Below are 26,492 nucleotides of genomic sequence, written 5' to 3' on the forward strand. Positions count from 1 at the left end.
TGATATATAAAATAGTTTCTCCCTTAACAAAATGTCACTTTTATGGAGAAATTTTTTTATTGTACTGAGGCTAAATTGGAGCTTTCCCAGAGCTTTTTCTGATTAGTTACGTACTATACACTACTTTTGAATCAGAAAGTATCCTCTTCCTCCCACCCTATCTACCATTAGGACTGGATTACATAAACAATAATTTAGTCTTTGAAGGTGTTGAAGCAACATTTTATTTTGGAATAACTTTGAAGTCTGACAGCCAGGTAACTATTGGGAGCAGTGACTTCTGTTTGCTACTTGCTTGCTTTTCTTCAGTTTGCTGCAGTCTGCCTCTCTTAACTCCTTGCTTTCCTCTCCAAAAGATAGGCATATGCAGTCCCATGCAATTGTAGGTGGGTTATCAGGATCCTCTCTAAATTGCGGCATCAATTTGTGTGCACTTAGCAAGGTAAAACATTAGTAAGAAGGCTCCTACTTAGAATATTTATGCCTAATAATTAAATATAGTTCCTTTTTAATATGTAAAGAATTAAAAGTATCACATTCGCAAATGCTGAACCTTTTCTTCTCAGGGATGGATTTTCACTCATGAGAGGAGAAAGCCTTTTGCTTTCAGTGTATGAGAGAGTACATTGGGTGAATACAGATCTATTGCAATTGTTCTTTGGCTTTTACCTGGGGACTCTGATCAGGGATTTCATCAGTCTGGCCTAAGATCTGCTGAAGTGAATTGGTATAACCAAATTGAAGACACTGGAACTGTTCCAGTGTACATCAGCAGAGACCTGAGCCATGAGATTCCCAGTGGGACGCTGCTTTTTCTGGGTTTTTTTGTGGGTGTTTTTTTATATTTGCCCTGATATCTTCAATGGATCTAAACACCTTTCCTAAAACCCAGAACGTTCCTATGAAATGATAATCCATCTCCTCTAACACTGATAATTGCATAGTAATTTCTGATGTCTTTGCTGGTTCTGATATCATTTACTGACCTAAAAGTCTGTGCTTAATGATACTGAGTTGAAAGACCACTAAATATACATGTACTTACCTTCAGGAGACCCAGTGAAACAGGCAGTAAACATTAAGCAGCTGAAACATGTAGTTAATAGTTGCTATTGCTCATATGATTGCGCCTGAAAGTTGTAACTAAATCTGGGGCACCAAAGTGTAGGTATTGTATGGAGGAAAGTACAAAAGTCCTGCTCAAGAAACCATGACATAGTATTTTTGGCATTCTGGTTGGTGTCTTTAATAAGCAGCTTGCACAAACTATTATATGTTAAATTCCTTCCAGGGCTTGGAACAGTTTATCTAAATGAAAGAGAGGTATAGAATTATTAAGGTGTGAGAGAGGAGATGAGAAAAGGTGTGATGGCAGGGAGAGCCAGTGGAGTGAGTTTGAAGTGTTTGGAGGAGGGTGCACCCAGCTGAATCAACAAAACAAAAGCCAAGCCCAAGGTCAAACCTGGAGACAGCAGGTGCCTGCCACAGGTTTCTGTGGCACTGCCGCTGTTGCTCTGCTGGCACCGAGTGCCTCCCCTTCCCTTGTCCCACCAAAGAATTTTCTCCCAGATCTGACGATGTGGAGGAAGTTACTGCTGCTTTGGGTGGCATAATGGCGAGGTGGGCAGATGAGTTAATTTGCAGCTGCTCTGTCCTTGTAAGTTTGGATTCTTCACGGCATCCTTCTTTGAGAGCCTTGGCATTCGGATTTTTAGAACCTTCTGTATGTGCCATGAACAGATTTGTTAGTCTTTGGAGGGATTCCTAAAGTAATATATATATTTTGTCTTCTTTTTTTTCTCCTCAGCTTTACAATGAAGAAATTCTCGATCTGTTTGATACCACACGTGATATTGATGCAAAGAATAAAAAATCAAATATTAAAATACATGAAGATTCAGCGGGAGGAATTTATACAGTGGGCGTTACAACCAGAACTGTGAATGGAGAATCGGAGGTGATCATTGAAAATAAATCACTCTGTAACATACCAAGTGCTTTCTAAAAATGTTGTCTGTTTTGATAAGCAGTTAAAAATAGAGGTTATGCTTGCTAACATCTGTATCTCTGACAATTTAGGTGTAAAGCTTAGCTGAAATTTTTGTTTTCTTTAGTTTCTGCAGACTTAAATCTGATAAATGTCTGATATTAAGTGCATACCACTTTCACTTAATGCTAGAAACAGATTTTTGCTAATAGTATAGTTCTGCTGGGAGAGAAAACTTTGGCATGTGTGTAAATCTGGTCTCCCAAATCTTTTGTATGTTATTTTTCCTGTGACAGGGAAGCTTTGCACGATGACTGATGTGATGTAAATTACCGTTCATAAGTGTCTGTGCATTGCAAATCTGAATACAATGTTAGTGTACTGTACATTTTAGAACAAAAAGTACAAAAATTGTCCATTTTTGCCACAGGTGAATGGAAGGAAGTTTGCTGTGTTATTACCAGGGGACAGTAAAAAGAGGAGTACAAAGATTTGAGTGTTTTCTTTCAGAAACCACAAAAAAATACTTTTAGTTTGCTTATTTAAGAATCTTTGTGATTTTGGCATATAGGAACTGAAATCATAGCAAAGAGAAAAAGCTTATTTATATCCAAAACAATAAATGTTATAGGAACACTTTTTATTTAAACTGCAAGCAATGCAATGTAATTCTTGTCCGTTTTCTAGATGATGCAGTGCTTGAAGCTGGGGGCTTTGTCTCGAACCACTGCCAGCACTCAGATGAATGTTCAGAGCTCACGGTCACATGCTATCTTTACTATACACTTATGTCAAACCAGAGTCTGTCCTGCATTTAACACTGTACGTATCTTTGCTGTTATTAAACTTCACTTTAGTAACCATTTTTCAAAATGTGAATATTGTTTTGGCAGCCACTGCTATTTGAATTGCACTTAGTAAAGATGCTACAGTCATCATCACGCTCGATGAATTTGCTAAGCATTATAATAATTTGATTTAATCTGTGCATATGTAACCAACCTCTAGCCAGAGGCAACAATAAAGTGCAGCCTCTTACATGAACCTGCCCGTTCTCCTCTAGCGTTTTCTTCAGTATTTCATTGCAACATACACAAGTAAGAAAGTTAAAGTGTAATTTGTCTTTAATTGGGAAAACGTTTTTAAATGTCTTAGTAGTTAGTGGGTTTAAGCTTGCAGTCAGCTTACTGAAAATGCTTGGATATTCCAGATTAAGTGTTGATATCCAACAAGGAGCAAGTAGAAACGCATTTGAGTCTGAAGCTTAGCATATTTATTTTAAATAGATATATATTTGGGGTTCAGATGTGTTGTTAAGTCTATGCATTTAACCTGAAATTTAAACTATGAATGTACTCGGAGCTGTTCTGTAGAAGGTTCTTCATGTGAATATTCAGTTGTTAGTTGCTGTTGGTGTATCTTGTAAAGAGAAGAGTTCTGAATAAATCCATGCTACTAAAAACTACAGTAGCTTCAGGGGGACTTAATGTGATTATTCTAAAGGTATCAAAAATTTTAAATACTTTGGTGAACTCCTAAGTACCTAGCATTTTACACATAGATACCACATCTTTAAGCATGTGGAACAGTGAATTGGATTTGTAGTGCTTTTTTTTGGGGGGGTGCTTTTTTTTTTAACACTACAAATAATCATTTGCAGGCAAAATGAGGATCTCTTCCTGGTCCTTTGTGGTATGTAGACCTGCTTTATACACCTGTTAAAAACACTTTTTCCTGCTTTCCACGCTGAAACTGTGGACCTGGTGGTGTGGGCAGCTGTCTGTGTTCTCACTCGGGAGGGACTGTCATTGCACTCGGAGCCCAGACAGGGCACCTTGGTCACTGCGTGGTGACACTGTCTGCTTGGAGGTTTTGTTGAAAACTGTCCATGTAGCTGGAGAGTGAGAGGACTCATCTGGGAGCAGGCTGTCAGCACAGCAACCCACCTGCGCTGGTGCACTTGCAGCCTTCCCCACCAGCTGAGCCACCCGCAGGACTCTTGCCTGGCCCTGCCTGGGTTTTGGTGGCTACCTTCTGCCTTGTGTCAAAATGTTTTGTTCCTTCTTTTTTGGGAGAGACGAACAAGATAATTTGACTGTCTGGAGCAGTACATTGCTAGATCCTGAATCTGAAGACAGCACCCTCTTCTTTCCCTGCAGTATTTAGGAGATTAGAGATTAGACCTGACATTGGCCTCTGAACACTCCCAGAATATAAATTAATATGAGCCCTTACTGGGTGGCCAGGAGAGATGCAGCTCAAGTTTCTGTTGTTGCTGCCGCCTGCAGACAACAGTTTTGGGAGACCTTTGTTACTAGGGCAACGTGGTTCCTCGGGTGACGGTGTGGGCTCTGTGCCTGTCTCTCTGTGCGTGGTCCCGGTGCCCGCGGTGGGCAGCAGCCAGGGCGGCGGCGCGCAGACACGCTGCTCCTTGTGCTGCGTTCACGCCGTCGGTGCTTCTCAGAAGTTTCTGGACGTACGTTTGATTTACTAAATAAGCAAGAGGGAAAGGATGTGTTAATCATTGCTTTGAGGGCTGGGAAAGAGAGTGTGATCCACCAGCAGCGTAAATGTCAAAATGGCCGAGAAGGTGTGATAGTCCAGTCTCCTGGAAGTGGCACAATTCCTGTTCTCTTCTGAAACTGCTACAAAAGGAGATCACTTAAGAAGCGTGAAGTGTTTAACTACTGTGAGAACAGTTTGGTCTGCAGCCGCAGGCATTACCCCTTGCAATAGCGAGCTGTGGGCTCGCTGACTAAGGACGTAAAGATCATTGCCACAGAATACCTGAGGTTTTTTTTAAAGAAAAAAAGAACAATCCATGCTTACTGTGATAGAATATTCCTAATAAAGCCTGTAGATTGGGCTGTGTGAATGTAAGTCCAGTATACACTCGGTATATGCCTATTAGATGCTGACATGTCAGTAGAAATTGCCCTGCAATGGGTATCTTAGCAGGAAGATTTTATTTTTGTTCCTCATTCAATATCGGTTTCATGACAACAAGTCCAACTACACTTAGAGTAAAATAAATCTCCACAGTATATGGTACAGCTACACTAGTTGACAGAAAAAAGCTTGGGATTATCTAATGAAAAAGGATAATTTTACTGCTGTGCTTCGGGATGTGAAGTGGAAAGAGGCTGAGGCTATGGTACCTGCCCGTAGCATGTGTTCCTGGGCAGACTCCCTGCACCTATGGAAGCGCGCATCAGGTGCCAGTCATTATAACTTACTTGGGGGCAAAAAAAGAAAGGAACCTCTTCTTTCTCCCTTGTTCCCTCTGCTGTGCTTATTTCTGGTCAAGTCAGAAGTGCTGGTGGAATACTGGCTGCTGGGAAAACTGACTTAAAATAATTCCTAAAATAAAGTTGAAGAATCATGCCACGGGGAAGATGATGATGGGGATTAGAAAGGTATAAAATCAAAGTATCTTTCAGTTATTTGGCAGGCTTATGAACTGGTAATTTAGGAGGGTAATATTACTGTTACTTTTTTTAAAATCAATTTCCTTTCATAATTGATTTGACTTGTATTCCAGAAGAGGTACAAACTTTGCCCAACTTGCTGATGAGTTTTGTATTTTTTAATATATGTATTCTCCCCTGCCCTGAAACAATTGTAGCCCATACTTAGAAGTAATTGGTATATTGGTATTCATGTGCATTTAGAGCTGGGTCTTCAAGAATGATATGTTAGTGGATATGACTAAAATGGAAACAGTTTTTTGGGAGATACTGATCTTGTTATAAGAGAATGAGCAAATAAGGAAGGAGATGGACATGACAAATAGATAGTCTTGTAAATAATTGTTGATTGAACTTTTGAACAGTAGACATGTTAATGTGAAAGATCTTACCAAGCTTTATGGGTTCTTTATTTCAGGATAATGCCACTGATAATAGGATTATATCTGAATCTTCTGAGATGAATGAATTTGAAACTCTTACTGCCAAGTTCCATTTTGTCGACCTAGCGGGATCTGAAAGGTTAAAGCGAACAGGAGCTACAGGAGAAAGGGCAAAGGAAGGCATTTCCATCAATTGTGGACTAGTAAGACAATACAATTTGTTTCCATAGGCTGTTGGTACCGTCTTCTCTTCCTTTTTGGATCACTTGTTTTTAGTAATCCCTAAAGTAGAAATGCATCATGTGCTGAACAAGGACTGTAGCATGAGATGTAACAGTATATATCGATTCTTACTAGGTTCTGGCTTGCTAACATTTTCTCGGTTGTACTAGACCCTAGCAAATTATAGTACTTATAACTGTTGTGAAATATAGTTAGCTCCTCTAACTTTTAAGATATTGTAGAGATATTCCTTTCACTTTTTTATTTTTATTTTTTATTCTGTCAAGACCCAAATTGGAGAACATCACAAGCACTTTGTAAGGAATACAGGCATGTGAAATGTGGACAATGAATAAGCTTAATTGATCAATAAATGCTGGTTCTTTGTTATAATTATGAAACATAATGTAAAACAACCCTAGGCAAAACACTTCTAAGTAGAAATAAGATTTTTAACTTCTAGCATCACTAGTTTGTTGTTTTTTTTTGGTCTGTGTACTGGCTCTCTATGCAGTTTTTTTAATTAACTGTATTAAATGTTTTATTTAATTATGACTACACTGAAAAGTAGAGCTGGTGATTATCAGTGAAGATTGTAGTTTCATGCCTTTATTTTGAGTGAGTTGGCTGCGTGGAGGCTCTGTGCAATTCTCTTTTAAAGACTCAAAAATACGTGTTTATTTTATATGTGAAAACATGCCTTCTTTCTGGTCTAGTGTGTCGTACCAGAGAGGTATTCTGCAACTAGATCTTTCCTAGTGATTCTCTTGCCACCACAACTGTGATTATATTCTCTAGTTATTCTGGTTATATTATATGGAAGAGAAAGAGAATTCAGTTCAATTTCATCATTGATATAAGCACAGAGCCAACAGAAATTTGGGGGTTTAAATGACAAAGATGTATCCTTAACAAATAGGGTACAGAATGCATGAAGGTGAAAATCAGTGTGATAAAAGTAATATTTTATATGATCACAAAACTTTCATTTGCAGTGAATTCCAGCCCTCAGATTTTGGAAACAGATTGAAAATGATGTAAACACTTCAAAGCAGTCACAGAATGTGGTGTATATGCAGTTCTTCAACTGCTGGATGCAGTAAGACCACTTTCAAGACTAAGACCTGACTGTACAGGGTGCCATCTAGAGGAATGTTCTTTAATTTGGCTATGAATAATCTAATTGAAGTACGTGCAGTTGCACGTTAAAAATAGTTTTACAGACAAATGTTAGGTTGTTTATAAATATGCATTAGACCCTTAGCAGTGAAATAGGACAGCCATGGACTACATAATTTCGAGCCTTAAATGCTTAAATCTTTGTCAGACATTCCTTATTTCCTATCTGTAGAGGTAGTAAATTCTGGGGTTTTTTTCATATTAATGCCCCTTATCTTATTCTAAATCTAGCATAAAGCACATTGATAAAATTAATTTTAAAAAGAATATAGCTACTGCAAGAAGTAGAGATCAGCTTTAATAATCATCAGAAGTAAATGTTTGTTACATGAAGTAGTTCTAACTTTAGTTTGTGACTGACATGAGATATCAATAGACAGTGCACACAAATTGTGCTTAGCACTTGCAGATACCAGACTGCAAGTCATCTGATTCACTGTTGATAGCATGAAAGTTTATAGATGTCTACTGTAAAATGTAAAAATCTTCAAAAGTTTTTTTATTATGTTAACTTTCATAAATATATTCATTTTTTCACAATATGCAGACCTCAGTTTATAGCTGTTTGTAAAGTAAAACTACTCAGAAACTGATTCTAACTTGTGCATTACGTGATTTGGTGTTTTATAGCTGGCACTTGGCAATGTAATAAGTGCACTGGGAGATAAAAGTAAGAAGGCAACTCATGTACCATATAGAGATTCAAAGCTTACAAGGCTACTTCAAGACTCTCTTGGGGGAAACAGGTATGAAAACTAGAACATTTTATGAATTTCATTGAGAATGAGCATGAGTGAGTATACATAATCTTCAGAAAGTAAAATAAATATTAAAGAATGTGTCGTGGTTTAACCCCAGCCAGCAACTAAGCCCCACGCAGCCGCTCGCTCACTCCCCCCCGGTGGGATGGGGGAGAGAATCGGAAGGGTAAAAGTGAGAAAACTCGTGGGTTGAGATAAAGGCAGTTTAATAGGGAAAGCAAAAGCCGCGCATGCAAGCAAAGCAAACCAAGGAATTCATTCACTGCTTCCCATTGGCAGGCAGGTGTTCAGCCATCTCCAGGAAAGCAGGGCTCCATCACGTGTTAAGGTTACTTGGGAAGACAAACGCCATCACCCCGAATGTCCCCCCCTTCCTTCCTTCTTCTCCCAGCTTTATATGCTGAGCATGACGTTATATGGTATGGAATATCCCTTTGGTCAGTTGGGTCAGCTGTCCTGGCTATGCTCCCTCCCAGCTTCTTGTGCACCTGGCAGAGCATGGGAAGCTGAAAAGTCCTTGACTACTGTAAGCACTGCTTAGTAACAACTAAAACGTCAGTGTGTTATCAACATTCTTCTCATACTAAATCCAAAACACAGCACTATACCAACTACTAGGAAGAAAATTAACGCTACCCCAGCCAAAACCAGGACACAATGATAAAAATAGCCACTCTCTTTGTTGGAGGGAGGTTCCGAAGATAAATTACTGTCATGATAGAAAACACTGCCAGTGCAGGGAAAAGATTTTTAAAGAGGCTTTTTGCGTTGTTCTTTTCAGTGTTATTGTAGCTTTACTAGACATGGGGCTTCGAGTTACTTAGAAGTTAACCGTTTCCAGGACAAGCCCTTTCCATGAAGACATCTTTAGGTTATAGATGGCTTAAATGGTAAACATTGTTATTGTGTTATAGCCTTATTAATTACAGCATAGTTTAAACCTGTGATGAGTTTCTCCTTCAGAGATTTTTTTTTTTTTGCTTTTTTTTTTTTAAATGGTGCTTAATTGTTTGCTCCTATTGCCATGTGCAGGAGCTTGGAGTCAGCTTACCACAGACACTGCCATCTTCTTGTAAAAGTTGTATATCTCAGGGTATGGTGCATATGTCCAGTTATCTGATGTTGGATTACAGTCTAATAAAAACAAACTACTGTATCACCAGAATTGTTTGTATGAATCTATTCTGTATACCTACTGCCCAGGCAAGGAAGAGAGGCTTTGGCCTCTGGAAGCTTTGTCTGAGCAAACATTAACAAATTTATTAAAATAATACAAATTTTGTATTTGTAACATTAACATGTACAAATACAAAAGGGGGTGTGGTTGAGTATGCTTTAGCAAGGTAGTACTTTTATTCCTCTATTTAATCCGATATGGCTGACTGCTATTTTTAGAAGGGCGGGAAGTTTTCTGGGCATTTCACAAAGTAATAGAGAGGAGTGAAAGAGAATTCTTAAATCATTGTCTGCTCTTCAGAGAGAGAGCTTCAGCAACACCCTGCAGCACTACAGTGCAAGGAAAAGCAAAGAGCCAGACAAAACAAGTAAAATAAAGGCTAGAATTTTCAGAAGTGCTTAAGGGAGGAAGAAACTCAAGAATTATGAACAAATCAGCAGAAATCAAGTGCATAGCTCTTCTAAGCTCTTTCTGGAAATAACTACAAATAGCATTTCTTGATTAAATTTTATATCAAATACACTAGATAATGAGCATTCTTTCAAGCCACTTCTAAAATTGCACTTTTGTTGAAATATTTTTTGACTCTAAACATTTTCCTGTTTCATAGCTCCGCTGCTCCCCCTCCTGTTCTTTAGGAGAAATAACATAGTTTAGTGTACAATGTACAGATAGCAAATGGTGTCCCAGAGCATTTACAAGGATATTCAGATATATTTTTTTTTTCTGTCTGTTTCTGACTGTTAAATTTTTGGACACCCACTGCCACTACCACCTGTTTTTGTTTGTGATATACATGCTAAGACATGTCAAATTAGCAGTTTGTTGTTAAGGAAGAGTTATACATATTAACACGATTTGAATAATTTCTTATCCATGCTTTGGCAACCAAGAAGTGTGGGAAAGCTAAATATTAATAAATACGCAGTTTTTTTTCTGGGAAACCAGATTATTAGATTTCTATTAGCCTGTTATGTAGCCTTCTAAATTATCCCTAGGTATTACAGTCCACATTATTGTTTCTCTTTTGCAAATACTTAAAAAAGATTTACTGATAGTGATTCAGGTTAGATTGCAGTGAGTCCTGAGTTAAAGGTAATGAATGCATTGTATCATTGAACTAGTCTCACCATAATCCTGACTTTAAATATAATACTGTAACAGTTCTCAATCAGCATTTAAATATTAATGTTTCTTGAATTATTCAAGTAAGAATATGGAGTATTGGTGTTTTTAGAAAGGACTTTTATAAGGTATAACATAAAAAATGAAAACTTTCATAACTTTGGGGGGTAGTTTAAAGAAGTGGTAAAATAAAGGGAGTAGAATGTTTTTTTTTAAAAAAAAATTAGTCCATTATACAATTCAGATAGGAAAGTGGAGTTCAAGTTATTCAGTTTTCAAGACAGACACCTGGCAGAAGCAGTCATCTGAGTTTTAGAAAAGTAATCACATTCTGAACTGAAAGCACAAGTAGTCCTGATGTCAGAATTAAAAATTTGTTCTTAATCTCACATACTCTTCTTTTGAGGACTAAACTCAAACAGTTGGGGAACTGACACAAAGATATGCAGGAGGTCTGAGGAAGAATTGCTGAAACTGAATCTTTCTTGTATCCTCAGGCTAGTTACTCTTTCCAGTTTAGTTTCCCAATGTATATGGTGAAGGTAATTGTTTGCCGCACAAAGGGTTGCAGGGATTAATTTGTTTGTCTCAGTCTGAAATTATAGAAGGTGTCGATCAGAATCCGATCTGCCTAATGCAGATATTGCTCCATTGCCCTGGAGACAGTGCACTCTTCCTAACGCAACCACCTAAGCTTTCACACACAACAGAGAAGAAAATTCCTTTAAAGCCTGCTGGGGAAGACTCAGTCCATCAAACATTACCCCTATCTGTTGAGAATTTAGGCCATGTAGGCACCTTCAGAGTATGGTGTGCAGCTGGAATTCTGGTTCTGACCCCTATAGGCTGTTCTGATCTAATGTGAAATGAGAGTGTGCTCCAGGGAGAGAGGAAAGGGACCCCGGTTCCTCCATCTGCCTGTTGAATAATGAAACCACTTGGTTGGAATGAAGAATATTTTGCCTTTTTCTGCTTTTGTCCCACTGGTTCTTGTTGGTCTGTCTGCTCAATCTTTCATTTGGAGCAGGGAGTTATGTTCCCACCTTGCATATCCCATGATGGGATGGCTAGAGGGTGTGGTAGGAACCCAAAAGGAAGATGGTTGTTCATAGCCCTCTTGGGCCTAGAGATCAGGTCCTGCTGCTTTTTGTGGAAGTGCTCTAATCAATGGTGGTACAAAACATGGAATAAATAGTTATAGCCAGATGTACCAAGGGTAAGTACTAGCTTTTGGGCTTCTGTTAGAGAACAGGAGATAATTTGCAGTGGAGAATTTAGGTAGTTTGGATCTTGGTAGAACCTGAGGTAGACAATAAGTACCTTAGACAGTTGTGCACATGCATGGACAGCTAAGATGAGCATTCAGGCAACTTTCAAATTAAGTAAGTAGGAACCTCAGGAATTAATGAGAGTAGGCAGTCCTGACTATTGAATGATCCAAATCACTGTCTAGGGCTTTAGGTTGATCTTAAGGACTTAAATCTCAGTTTATGTATGATTAGGCAGACTGAATATAATTTGAAAAACATTTCTAGGAACCAATTAATTGCTTTTATAATTTTACATATAGAACAATTAATGATCTAGCACCTCCTATACTATGCTAGAGTGATACAAGATGTCACAGTGCTGAACTTTGTGGTTGACAGTCTTCTACTGTGAGTTAGAGGAACATATGCACAAATGTTATGAAGTCACTGTTCTTGTTTCACCTTCTACCTGAAGACCTGTTAGCTTCTCTCTACTCTTTTTGTTCTTGATGTGTAATGCTGACCTATGTTTGTAACTTGCAGTCAAACACTCATGATAGCGTGTGTGAGCCCTTCAGATCGAGACTTCATGGAAACCTTGAACACATTAAAGTATGCCAATCGGGCACGGAACATCAAGAACAAGGTGATGGTTAATCAGGATAGGGCTAGTCAACAAATAAATGCTTTGCGCAGTGAGATTACACGGCTACAGATGGAACTCATGGAATACAAAACAGTAAGTTCATCCTCTTCAGATTTCTTCTGCTTCAAAATGCTTACAGTTCTACAGCTTGTTTTCCTGTTGGCTACTTCCACTTCATACACTAAAAAAATTTGAATAGCAACCCTAACTTAAACAACACTTCTAATTCCAGTGATTACCAAATGTTTTCAGAAAACTTAGATTGCATCCCCAGAGAAAAGATACATCAATGAATGCCAATGATGTCAACAGATGCTGCATACTATTTGCTTTTTGAAAGGCAAAAATTGACTTTGTCATGTTCAGCAATGAGAAATAATCACTTCCAAAGCAAAAATGACCATAGTTTAGATTGGCACATAAACGAATGTGAACAGTTATTGTGTATTGCTTTTAAAAATTTACCAGACAGCTAAAACAATTTGTGTTTTAAAAATATGTTTTCAATTATATGAGCTGAATACTCATACTACACAATGCCCATTTCTTCCTGAAATCTTAAACAAATAATATTTTCAGCAATAAATGTGGTTACCAAACAGTATCGTCCTCCTTTGTTATCCTTGAGATAGTATCCTGATTTGATAAAGAATTGTCTTCTCATTTCTTAACGTCTTCAAGAACTTGTATTTCAGACTAAGATGGAATTACACAGGACCCAAATGCTAAGGTGTTGGCCTGACATCAATGTTTAGAAAACGATCCATTTATCCATTTTTTTAAACTTTTTGAGAGAATATTATCTTTTGCTATGAGTGTCTATTTGGAATGTCAAGTAATCTGTGGATTGCCTTTGCCAAGTTAAAAATTTTTCATGTGTAGGTCAGCCTTTACTAGTAATAAAATATATTTACTTTCTTAAGGGTAAAAGGATTATAGATGAAGAAGGTGTTGAAAGCATCAATGACATGTTTCATGAAAATGCAATGCTGCAAACAGAAAACAACAACCTGCGTGTTAGAATTAAAGCAATGCAAGAGACTATTGATGCACTGAGAGCGAGAATAACACAACTTATGTGTGATCAGGCCAACCAAGTGCTAGCCAGAGCAGGTATGCTGCGGGTGCGTTGTGCGTGTGTGTAAACTGCTTAGTAAGTTCATGAACTTAAATCAGTTTTATGTTCTTGCTTCATGGGTCCCTTGGAATGAAGTGATATCTTTGTAATAGTGATGTAGGATCTGCTTTGGCAGGGATAGGCCCCCATCTAATTCTTTCCTCTGTTTTTGGAGACTTCTATTAATAGAAATAGCCTGGTAACCCAATTTGACCATTCATTTAGAACTACGAGCAATTTGAAATGTGAAATAATACCTTTGGATAGGAATTACGTGTATGCTTAGCTATACGTGGACTTAAATATTTTGCTTTGGCTGAAGACCTGAATACAGATGGGTGAATGTTGGCTTGCTTTTCACCTCATAGAATAATCAACCAATTGACTTACCATGACTGCATTGTTCTTTTTGTGCACTGTTTGTCAGGTTACTTTTGATTTATGATACATGCATTGTTAAAAGGTGCTAATATGGAAAACAAATGAAATAGACAAAGTTACTTGTAATACTCCTGATCATATGACACGGAGGAACCAAAAACTTCATGCAGCTTAAGGGGGAAATATATTTTACAAATCAGATCAGATCTAAATGTGTAGCCCATGTGACTGTTTCTCTTTGCTGGTACCTTGTGCCTAGTAGCTGTATTCAGATATTTATACTATTATTGTCCTTTCTCAATCTTTCTCTTCCCCCACCCCCTCTTTCTCTCTGCCTTTCAAAGGAGAAGGAAATGAAGAAATTAGCAACATGATTCATAATTATATCAAGGAAATTGAAGATCTCAGGTATTTGCATAATATGTATTTGAACAATTTTTATTTAAAGAAAAAAAAATACTAGAAGTCTTTGCAAGTAAATACTCCAGCTGTTTTCCTGTGTGGGGATTACTTTAGGACAGTGGTCCTTCAGCTTCTAAGACCACCTGGTGTTGCTCTTGGCCACAGAAAATTAAAATGTTAAAGATGAAACTGACAATAGAAATGAAAGTAAGATGTTGCCTAAATAATGATGATGACTTGATATTGTTGCACAAAGGACAGCAGAACTTGGAACAATTGTTTTATGATAACTTCATAACCTTGTATATAAATGATAGTACTGAGAAATTACTTGTTACAATTTAGTGTTAAAAAAAATCTGCTTTCCTTTTAAATTAAAAAAAAAATTAAATATTTTAGATATTTTTAGATATTTTTAGTTCTCTATTTCTTGGAGGTTTATCATGCAAAAAAAATTATCTGGCCTATTCCCAGTTGGTGTTAGAGCTACATAATATTGTACCTTTTGTGTAATGTGTATATATATAGAGTGTATGCAGATATATATCTGTACATATATCTGTGTGTATATTCATACAGACATTTATATTTATATGTATTCTGTCTAGGGTATATGATATATGTATAATATACATAACTGTTGTGTAAAACCGTTTCATCAAGGGATTTACTACACTTGTATTGTGTGAGACTTCACCTTGGTTTGTAGTTTCTTTTTGAACTGAAGGTAATGCATTGCAGCTACAGATGCTAAAGAGTATACATCTCATGCATTAGCAATACTTGTGATTCATGGCCTACGATTTTTCTTTTTTTAAGAGCAAAATTATTAGAAAGTGAAGCAGTGAATGAAAATCTTCGACGCAACTTGTCAAGAGCTTCAACAAGATCCACGTACTTTGGTGGACCATCAGCATTTTCTGCTTCTATGCTTTCTTCAGAGAAAGAGACAATGGAAATTCTAGATATAGCCAAGAAAGATCTAGAAAAGCTGAAAAAAAAAGAAAGGAAAAAGAAAAAGAGGTGGTGTATGAGTTATAATGCTATTTGTTTTCTCTTTATTAGTAAAGAGGTGTGGGGTTTTTTAACCACTGAGACTTTAAAATTCATTCGTTGTTGCTGTGTGGGTTTGGATCCTAAACTGCTGTTTCTTTAAACCCTTTTACACATTGAAATTATAGGTCGTTTTCTTTTGCATCTTTTCTTCCAGTGAACTATGCAGTATTTGTAGAATGAAAGTCTCTTGTAATGACTTTTTCTATATAATGAGGCACAATGGTAAAAGCACAGGTGCTTTCCATAAATTTTGTGGTGCTTTTTTTTAAAATTTTTTAAAAATGCATCTGAAATTCAACAGAAGTTTTCAAAAACAAAAATTATAAATTTTTTTCTACTGTATGTCAAAATTGAAACAGCTTTCTGAAGAAAAGATATTCTGAATAGCTGGGAATTCTCTGGTAGCTCTTGGAATGGTTTCTTTTGCTTTATCTTCTGCTTTTATGAATGTTTTTAATTTGAGGTTTCCTAATTCTCTGCAACATCATGCTTTGCTGTTTTTTGCTGTCCAACTTCTCATCTACTAAAATGCTCATAGACATTGATATAAATGCCTGTTCAGACAGCAGTTAGTACAGCAAGGATCTGTTTGTGTGCTCCAAGACTTTGATTCCATTAGAGATCTTTCCCTTTTTCTTGAAATTTTCTACGCTTCTAATCTATTACTCTTTCTACTAATGGCCTTTCAGTATAACTAAAACAGTATAAGCCTGAAATATAGTTGAAATGTAAAGCAGATTTGAGTTAGTGATAGCTGCAATTTGAGGACCTATATCTATAAATCACCACACAAATGTCTAATACTTGTAGAGAACATTCATTTTAATAACAACTAGATTCTTCCTTTGCATATAATTTTTCAGAAAACTCTTATACTTTTATGGGGATTTTGATAGATTTTTATGTTTCATGTTTGTAGGAACTTGAGGGGAGGATGGAAGTATTAAATGAAATCAGCAGAATGTTCTGGTCTCTCTTCAGCCAAACACTTCAGTATGTTCTTTAGCTGTAAATGCCAGAACAAAGAGATTTGATTTTGTATATTTCAACACACTTTAAAATCAAGCATACATTTAAATACATGCTTAGAGAAAGCCCTAATTGTTAGATTGGGGCCTGAGTATTAGGTAGCAGATGGGATTGTGACCAGCAAACAGATAAAGGTTACTACATATGTTGAGTAACATCTGTTATTGTAGGAGATGATCACTTTAAAAAAACATTTGGAAGTTTTATCCTACATACAGTAGTAAGTAAAACACACGGTGATTGTTTTTTGTTGTTTTTTTGTTTTGTTTTGTTTTTGTTTTTTTTTCTTTTTCTAAAAGAAGCTTCTGCGTCCAGTCACACTTGCTCACACCAGGACAATAATCTTGTGAATGGGATAGCCAAGTGGTCTGATCCAGAAGTAGGGACTACTTACCATAAACTATTTTTGAGATCAGTTTTCTATCTTAGCATTATAGAATTAGAGAACCATAGAAAAAATTAAGTTGGAAGAGACCTCTTGATGGTCCAGCCTCCACCTTAAAACGGGTCTTGTGTTCTATAGAATGGGATCATACTCTCCAAAGTGCTGGTAAGGTTTGAACCTATCTACTGGCCCATCTGCAGACTGCTTTGTAAGAAATATAAATTTCTGAGGTGCATATGTTAGGAGAAAAAACCCTTAGAAGCTAAGAAATGTTAGAATTTGAGGGATTATGCATATAGCCTGTCATACTTGTTACCTGTAGAATGCTTCTATCTAATTAATGAAATGCAAATGTTCAGGATATACCACTGTGAATTTTTATTCTATTGAAATTTCAGGAATTGGCAATGGGCATGCTAATGTATTGCAAAGGGACAATTTACACTGCAGTTTGGAAGGGATTCTTTGCTCTACTTCTGTCTTCTACAGGCATTTAGCTGCTTTTACTGTACTATTTCTTTTTAGGGTTGCTGTTCTTTTAAAGTTGTTTAACTAGCGTTTTCCTATTAAAATGAGATCAGTAAGCCTAGTTACTAGTCCTGCCCCATCTGCTACCTTTCTTGATCTGTTTGTTTCCTGGTTATGGGTCTGTATGATGAAAGGTGCATAATTTTAAATATGTACAACTTATCTAAATTGTTGTGAGCTAGCCTGAAGATCTAACAGCCAGTTTCTGAATGAGCAGCAGGTATGTACTGCTATATATCTGTAGCCTTTAATAAGCATGTGTCATAAAGTTTACTGGAAACAGTTTACACGGCAGTAATGTTTTGGCTACTGAAATACTGACATGCTTGATTGGAGTGTCCTACGGCGTGACCTACTCACCAGAAGCCCCAGAGCAAACCTCCCATGTCCCTTTCAATCGTTAGTCAGCCTTACATACTTGGTAACTGTTTTTTGACTGTTGTCTTTTGACTTCCCTAACCTATTAAACTAAACTAGTGATAAAATTACATGGGGTTCAGCGTGTTAGCTTCTAGCTGATACTGAAGGAAGATGGCAGGCAGTGTAAGGTGAAAAGGCAGCAAAAGCTCTTGCTCAAAACTTGCTCATAATGGGAACATGAGGAATTTCAGCAGTTGTTGAAATTTAAGCCATCTCTACACTTATATAAGTCATGCAGACATTTCTTTACTGATACATCCACATTTGTTCAAGAGGAAAAAGTACAAGTAAAAATACTAACACTTTGTCCATCTCATTGCTTCTGATGCATCTTTTTTGTTAATTTATTAAAAAATAACCAGCAATCATTGGCATTTACTTCTTGAATCCCAGAAAAAATAAACTGCAATTTTCTGCTTTTTATTTAAAAACAAACAACAAAATGCCAAACCAAAAAATAAATGCAGTTTGAAGATTTTTATATGAATTATATTCAGAATATATGATTTAGAATATTAGTACTAAAAATTTCTCATTACTATTTTATATTACAATACGTTATCAGCATACATAAAACTAGTGCATTGTTTTTTTCCTGATAGATTCCTCAGGATGTGTAACTTTGGTTCAATGGCAGTACTTCTTGCAATTTTCAGTATTTTACCTGCCAATTTTAAGTGGCAAAAGAGGAGAAAGGTTTTTCTAGAACTAAGAGATTATTTGAATCCATATTAGAAATAACTCTCAGTGAAATGTATTGTCTATATCTAAAACTTCTTCCTTAGTGTAGCTTGAATTTACAATTGTTGACAATGACAGACTAGTTAACCTACAAATGCTGCTTCTTTGTTTTCTATTTACTTTCCAACTGTGCAAAATGTATTGACTTTTTACTACTTGTTGTCTCTTGATGGTATCTTTTAAATATTCATTTTAAACTCCACAAGCTCATATATCATTTTTTACCTTCTTATCACTTTTGCTTTTCACTGTCTGGTTTGTCTTTCATTGGCTTGGCCTTCCAATACTGTACCTCGTGCTTTTGAAGGCTACAGAAACTTGAGGAAAGCAGTCAAGAAGAAAGAAGGTTGGAATATTTCCCAGGTTTTTAATTACCTGTCATTTCAATTAACTGGTTGTCATACATGAAAAGAAGTTGGGCAGATTCATAGGTACTTCAAGAGTAGTTCATTTGGCTTTTCAAAACTCTTTCCTGTGTTTTGACTTTCAACAAGTGTTTTAACTGGAAGAAAACTCTGTTATGGAATTGAGGTTGACTTCGGGGTTGCACAGTGTTGAGCAAGCATTTGTGGGGAGGTGGTGTCTCTGGGAATCGCTACAGGATTAAGTAGATTGCATGGCCTCTATGGAATGAAAGGCAGGAGGAAGGCACAGTAGCTCATACGGTATGAAATGTATAGCAGGCAGTATACGACAATAATAACTTTGGCATGCGAGATCAAGAAGGTTTTGGACCTTCACACCTCAGTTAAGTCTGCTTCTTTTATTTTTGAAAGCAGGTGACTGAAGCCTTGACCATTCCTTCTGTTCAGTTTCAGCCAAAGCAGTAGATAAAGTAGTTATTCATAGAGAGCAGTTAAGTTGAGGCCTCTAAAAATGAAAGTAACGGAGCTTTTTATTTTTCAGCTGTCTAAACCAAAAAAACCCCACTGAATGAATGCAGATGGTGTGAATCCACAGATCAGTAGCACACAAATTAATCAGTACAGTTCTGCCTGGGAAAGCTGCTGGCTGTCCTTCCTCCTGTTTCTCCCCTTTATTAGGCAGAACACAAATTCTCTGTAGTGGTGAGCTCCGTGCTGTGTGCAGGCAGAAGGGAAACTGGGCATTTGCCTCAATCTGCATGAAGATTGCAGCTGAGATCTGTTATCATTTAGGCTTATTAACCAACATAAAACAGAACATGTTATGGGCTGAGAGAGATGAGAATCTGTGGAAATGAGATTGCGTGGCTCAGTGTTCCCTGCTTGGCATTTTTTTTCTGTACAAATCTGGTTAGGCTTTTTACTTACAGCCTCCCCGGCTGCTGCGTGGATTCAGACGGTCCAAGCAAAAGCTTTCTGCCTTGCGAATGGCCAGCTGTAGCTGGATTCAGTTTCACTGGTGATGAGTAGGGCAGAAGGAACCAGTTAGCACTGAACAGGTTAAAAAATAGTGTAACAAAAAATCGTGTGTGTGCAGAAGCACTGTGTTACTTAACTGGCACTCTTCAGAGTAGAGCTCTGTTTTAAAGGTGGCTTTTAGGTGTCACTTGCCAAATTACAGTGTCTCGAACCTACCAAACATTTCTTGTCACTGCACTGAGTATTGGATTTTTCTAAGAGTTAGACCTTGAGTCTGAGCTCCTTTTGGTGTTAGTGGAGGAAGATGTGCATTTCTAGTTACCCCGCCTGATCAGTGACAGCACGTAACTTGCCAAACTTTTATGCAGCTGAAATTAGGTGAGGTGGATTCCACATTACGCAGTCCTAACCACATTTTTTTCATTACTACCCCCTGTGGTGTCTAGCCCTTTTCTATCACGATTTCCTATCTATTGAGGATGGTTTGGGTTTTGCACATATAGCGCTAGAGGAACTGACATTTGGTCCGTGACAATTTGCAGGGTGCCATTGAATTTTGAATGTTATATTTGCATGTGATGTCTCAAATGTGCGCTTACAAATGTTAAAACTCATCCTAATGGCTAATATACCAAACCTTTAAAACAAAACCAAAAAAACCCTGCTGTAATTTGCATCACTACAGCTCAGGTTGCCAAGAGAGGAAAGAATATAGAGATAATTGACTTTTAAATAAGTTTTGAACCATAGTCTGAAAAACAAAAGCATGGAAATATACTAAAATGTAATCTTAATAGTTGGGAAAAGTTTCTTTTTGAGGTGGACAGTCCTATTGCAAAAATTCAGTATTTCTCGACTCTTGTTGTTTTATCAATGCCTATTTTGAGCATTCCCTTGATGCCAAAGCAGATAACTGATCAAAAAGGTAGTAATAGTACGATAAATTAGGATATTGTTTAAGGCTTATACATAAATTTGCAGATGATTGTAAGCACAGTAGGCTCTGTTATAACTTGAAAGTGTAGTAATACCTGTAAGGTATGTTGTACCTGCACACAATGTTCTTTCTTTGTTTTGTAAAAGCTATTCTGGGTACACTGCAACTTCCATGCAAAATGAGTACTGCTGTAGTATATGAAGACGTGTATTCTGATTGTCCTAGTTGTGCAATATGCCCTAAAACAATGTGCTAATCACTAATACTATTTTGCAAGCTAAGATTAAGAGTAATTAAGCATTGTTTTATTATCTGCGGGAGATTGGAAGTTGTATTTTACCCATGCCCAGCACCTTTGTCTAACTACGCTTTGGTTTTCATCTTTATTTGGAATTACAACTTATTGGTTTGGGGGATGGGAAGCACATGCCATTTCAGTTTATGAATATTTTGTGTCTGTTCTTCTTCTGCTAGTGTTAAAGAGGATAACACAGATAACGAGCAGGAGAAGAGAGACGAAAAAGGCACTTCAGAGAGAGAGAATCATGAATTGGAAGCAGTAAGTATTTAGAACTGTTTGGTTTATTTGTTCATTGTCTGTTTAAAGATTTACAAGGTTATAGAAAGGAAGTTAGGAATGGGTCAGGTGAATACTGTGGCTTCACAGTGATTGGGGGATGGAAAAGTGTGGACATGCTTCAACATCTTTCTATTTTGTACATTTTGTAGGAGGAAATTCAGGAAGTAAGTGATCATGAGGATGAAGAGGAGGAGGAGGAGGAGGATGAAGATGACATGGAAGTTGTCGAAAGCTCAGATGAATCAGATTCTGACTCTGATGAAAAAGGTAATGTCAGTGCAAAATTCTATGGAATTTTACAAATACTATCTGTTATTTCTTGGGGTTTGGTAGGCAAGATAGCATGTTGTCAACCCACTGTCCATAATTCTCTGTGGATTGTATGTCCAGTGAATTCTTTTTTTGGTTATGGTGCTAAAACACGTAATAGACATCTGATCAAGTGTCCCCGTACTGACTTTCAAATTGACCAGAAGTCATCGGGTGCTTGATAACACATTTCTTCCTTAGTTAGAATATTCAAAATGTAAGGCTTAAGTACTGGGTTATTTTTATGTCTCGGAACTAATCACTAAGGTGATAGCTCTCATTCAGCTAATTTGGAAATAGGTAGAATTTAATTTTGAAAGGCTGGAAGTTCATCAGCCTTCCTCATTTTCAGAGGCTGTGGCTTTATGTAGAAGCATCAACAGCTGGCTTACATGTGGCATGCAAATTAGTACTGCTAGAGTAAGAGACAGCATCACCAGCAATTCTCTCATGTGAGTCGGGCCAAATGGGCAAACCTAGTCTGTTCGTTCCTTCTGGTTTGAGAGTTTCACAAAGCATTAGCAGGAGTTGCAGAACCTGAAAAAAAAAATCCTCAACTGACACCTTTTTTTCTGGAGCGCATAATCTTAAACCAAAAAAGGACCTAATTGACTAAAGAAATTAATTAAACTTTTATAAATTTAGCATGTGGGTTAGTCCTTTTTCCTTACTTTTTCCTCCTACTTTTCTCATTCCCTTCACCATTCCACTTCCATGATTGAGGTGGCTCCTCTCCTCTCAGAATTTTGGCTCTATCTTTTTAAGAGCTAGAGAAGGGAAAGTCTCCCCTTGGAGTCTGCCAGTAGTTGAATTCTCCTTTTATAACCTGCTGGGTTTATGAACGACAGTTGTTCTCCAGCCCTGAGGTGTGACTGAAGCCTTACAGTCTCACACCTTTTGTACGGGGAAGGACAGATTGCTGATGTTGAGATTTAAATGTGAGTAATTACAACATATGGACAACTGTGATCCAATGAGAGATAAAAAAAAATCCAGTTCTAGGATGGAGAGTGTTTAAGGAGGAGAATTGCAGATAGTAGTTTTGTTTGCTGCATTGTGCTTTGTGTAGAATTCTTCTATGCACAATTTACATGTCAGGAAATGACCCTAACATTGCAGGGGGTATCTATATTTATGTGATCCTCACTGTTACTTTAACAGAAGTCTTAATTTTTAATGACTCAAATCTTTTTATTTTAGAAAATTATCAAGCTGACTTGGCAAATATCACCTGTGAAATAGCCATTAAGCAGAAACTGATAGATGAGCTAGAGAACAGCCAGCGAAGGTTACAAACACTGAAGAAACAATATGAAGAGAAACTAATGATGCTACAACATAAAATTCGAGACACTCAGCTTGAAAGAGATCAGGTTCTTCAAAACTTGGGTAAGAAGTACAAAATCATTTAAATCTAGATGTTTTGTAAGATATTCAAGTTGAATTGTTTGCTACTTTCCTCACTTCCTTTTTCAAATGTGATAAGAAATTGCAGAAAACAGAAATAGGTTTATACCCATAATGCCATTGAATCATACTTCACTCATTCTAGTTTCTACCAGAATTGAGAGAGATTTTTTAAAAGGATACTCCTACTGACAGGTCTTTGATTTGGTTGAATAAGCATTTTCAGTTTTCTAGGTGCTCTCATTTTAACACAGTCCTTGAGATAGTTCCTGAATTAAAAGTTCTTTCCTGCTCCTCCCTCCCCCCTTTCTTTTGATTTGCATAAAAATAAGAACTAGGATCAGTGGCCTTTCAGAGATGTTTTACTGACCAAACTTTTTTGAATATGTAATAGTACTGAGATGAAAAACTAACTCTGACTCAGGAAGTCCTAAGCCACAGTAGTTGAACTTTGGGAGAGTACTCGGGGAAGTGTTTTGTTTCTTTCTTTTTTAAAATATACTATATATGCTTTATGATTATATGCTTTATATGCTTTTGCTGTTCCTTTTTTCTTCCTTAGACCTTTGCTTTTGATCAGTGCCAGAAAAGGGATACTAGGCTTGATGGCTCTTTGGACTGTTGTTATGATCTTGTGCGCATGTGTGTGAACAAACATTTGTGTCTCTGTGTCTTCAGGTGCTCAAATATTTGCTGTCTAGTGCAAAGAAATCAGAAGGAAAGTGTTAATACTTGATCTCTTATCCAAGAACGCATACAAGGTGGAAAGTTCGAAGCAGTGTAGGTGACAGGAGCTAGAGACAAATTAAATTTTTCAAAGATATTGCAGATAATGGTAAAAGCAGAGGAAGCAGTCATCTGCTGTGGCTGGCAAAGTGAAAATATCCTGAACAAAAGAATTGCCTTTTGCTCTAGGTTCTGTAGAGACCTATTCAGAAGAAAAGGCAAAAAAAATCAAGTCAGAATATGAAAAGAAACTCCAAGCCATGAATAAAGAACTGCAGAGACTTCAAACAGCGCAAAAGGAACATGCACGATTGCTTAAAAATCAGTCTCAATATGAAAAGCAACTGAAGAAACTGCAGCAGGAGGTGACAGAGATGAAGAAAACCAAGGTATATTTCAGTATATTGAAGTGTTGTACAAGAAGTGCTTGCTGAAAAATGAGTTGAAAACTCCTGTGCATTTATCTACCAGATAACTCTGTTCTTGCTGTCAGCTGCTTCAAAGTCTGAAAACAGAAAAGATATGAAGACTAGGCTACTCCTGGTGGAGAGGGGTGGCTTTTAGGTTTAAGGAACAGAAATTACGGTATCAAACATAGAGAAGCTTGCATTGCTTATTAGCTGCTGGGTGAAGAAGCCACATTAGATGAAGGAGATAAATTGCTAAAAGCATGTAATATACTGGAAGATGGCAATTTGAAGAAGAAACTTGATATGAGTGGGGGCAGGGAACAGCACTTCAGTGTAAATAGCTTTTCTAAGTGATTACCTCTTTACAGGTTCGCTTGATGAAACAAATGAAAGAAGAGCAGGAGAAAGCTAGAATGACTGAATCAAGAAGAAACAGAGAGATTGCACAGCTTAAAAAGGAGCAACGCAAACGAGAGGTGATTTGACAGATAAAGAACTTTCATTTGGAACAAGCATCTATTATTATTATTTGCATCTACTTGCAGGCACACACCATGTGTATATGCATTCACCAAGGCAGGCATGTACCTGTATATTTTCACCAGTCAAAATGCACATAATTTGATTTGGTTTCTATGATAACTCAGTTCCTAGCTGCAGATGGTAAGTGCAACAGAAAATAGAAGGCTTATTGAATATGTATATCAGTATTATTTTATTAGTGAATCTTCACAAACTGTTGCTACCACCTTGCTTGCATGCAAGTGTTCTTTTTGGTAGAGAATTGATATAGTGAAACACTTATTTTCATTCTGCACTAGAAAGAGCAAGAAACAATTGTGACTTGACCACTTCATGTCACAACAGTTTTGCAAACTTGTATTAGTGTGTAAAGGGGTTTTTTTTTTTTTTCATACAATACAGTCCATGAGGCAGATAATGGAAAAAATATCATGCGCTGCTTGTATTTTTTCACAGCATCAGCTCAAGCTTCTGGAAGCTCAGAAAAGAAATCAAGAAGTTATCTTACGTCGTAAAACTGAAGAGGTATTGTGGTAAAACAGTAATGCATCTTTGAAAACAGAATGATACTGTATTGCTGTAACTCAGAACGCAGTTTTGGGGAGAGGTAATTGTGTCTTTGCACTCTGTTTCAGGTTACAGCCCTTCGTCGGCAAGTAAGGCCTCTATCTGATAAAGTGGCAGGAAAAGTAAGTCGAAAACTGAGTCTGCCTGAGCATCCAATACAGGAAGCAAGTTCTAGCTCATCAGTCGAGCATGAGGGTTCAAGAACAGCAGCACAGCAGAAGATGAGAATTCCTGTTGCCAGGGTTCAAGCATTATCTGTAACTGCAACAAATGGAACAGGGTAAGGATTAAAACTGTTTAGAACTCTCTTAGGAGTACTGAAAATTGTGTGGACTTTCTAGCAGATAATGTTGTGATGATACATATTGCAGTAATTGTTATTTTTCAAGCTGCTATCATGTAATGCTCATAAAATGTGCATTTTACCATTATCAAATACAACTCGAGTTTTGTGGGTTTAAGACAATGTGGAATAATATAAAATGGCATTAAAGGACAAGTCACATGAAGAAACGCCAAAATTTCAAAATCCAGTTAATCTGTTCATGGTGGTCCAATGCCTGCAGTGTTCTTAAGTAGAAAGCAAAACTTGTTGGAAAACACAATTTAATGTATTAGGTTTATTGGTAATCTTCCTCTGTGGCTTGAAGCAGATCCCCTTGTTAAATAGGGAACAACTCTTAGGTGGCATTCGATTTCCATGGTGCATCATACAAGATGCCACAGTGTTTGATACCTCTTTTTCAAATGCAATATATTAGAGTGCAGTAGAGTTCAGGGCTGGGTGCAGGTAGCTGTCTGGTGCAATGAAAAACTGCAAGGAATTCTGAAAGAAATTAGGTTGTCCGTGAAAAATATTCTGGCCTGATCATTTCCACATTCAAATGGACTACTTTAGACTTAGCTGTATGTTTCTCTTGAATTTATCACAGAAAGAAATATCAGCGGAAAGCAGTGACAGGCAGAGTTTACTCCTCAAAGGCAGCCAGGATGAAGTGGCAGTTACTTGAACGCAGAGTGACTGATATCATCATGCAGAGGATGACCATTTCCAATATGGAGGCAGATATGAACAGGTTACTTACGGTGGGTGATCTACTATGCACTGTTGCCTGGATCATCATATTAAATAAAGAGAGAGCAGTGCATTTACGTTTGCTGTAAATGAATTGCTGTGATGGTGATATTAGGCAAAGTGACTTGGAATCCATTGCAGTCAATGAAGACACTGTTAACAACTCCAGTAAGCATTTGGACCATGGGATTGCTGTGCTTAGTAAGAAATAAAAAACACATTAATGGGATCATGTGCAAATATATTAATATATTCACCTGTATAACTTCTTCCTGTAGAAATCATGATATGTTAATCAAAGTATAACAAGGAAAGGAAAACAAAACAAAAAGGCGCTTAAATGCCCTAAGTGTTTGTTTA

General features: G+C 37.2%; 1 protein-coding gene across 1 annotated transcript in view; it reads left to right on the plus strand.

The window, feature by feature from the left end:
- Positions 1–26,492, plus strand: part of KIF21A (kinesin family member 21A) — a gene marked incomplete at its 5' end in the record, with an annotated part of 61,729 nt that overhangs the window by 3,237 nt on the left and 32,000 nt on the right. The window contains 17 exons of the mRNA XM_009577642.1: positions 1,808–1,957; positions 2,675–2,809; positions 5,873–6,040; positions 7,869–7,984; positions 12,095–12,290; positions 13,121–13,310; positions 14,040–14,103; positions 14,917–15,120; positions 18,564–18,602; positions 21,011–21,095; positions 21,266–21,383; positions 22,626–22,814; positions 23,748–23,947; positions 24,337–24,444; positions 24,947–25,015; positions 25,126–25,337; positions 25,990–26,143. Coding sequence (XP_009575937.1) covers positions 1,808–1,957; positions 2,675–2,809; positions 5,873–6,040; positions 7,869–7,984; positions 12,095–12,290; positions 13,121–13,310; positions 14,040–14,103; positions 14,917–15,120; positions 18,564–18,602; positions 21,011–21,095; positions 21,266–21,383; positions 22,626–22,814; positions 23,748–23,947; positions 24,337–24,444; positions 24,947–25,015; positions 25,126–25,337; positions 25,990–26,143 — 2,397 coding nt within the window. The remainder of the gene's footprint in view (positions 1–1,807; positions 1,958–2,674; positions 2,810–5,872; positions 6,041–7,868; positions 7,985–12,094; positions 12,291–13,120; positions 13,311–14,039; positions 14,104–14,916; positions 15,121–18,563; positions 18,603–21,010; positions 21,096–21,265; positions 21,384–22,625; positions 22,815–23,747; positions 23,948–24,336; positions 24,445–24,946; positions 25,016–25,125; positions 25,338–25,989; positions 26,144–26,492) is intronic.

Source organism: Fulmarus glacialis, unplaced genomic scaffold (genome assembly GCF_000690835.1).
Source record: "Fulmarus glacialis isolate BGI_N327 unplaced genomic scaffold, ASM69083v1 scaffold3670, whole genome shotgun sequence".
Classification (NCBI taxonomy): Eukaryota; Metazoa; Chordata; class Aves; order Procellariiformes; family Procellariidae; genus Fulmarus; species Fulmarus glacialis.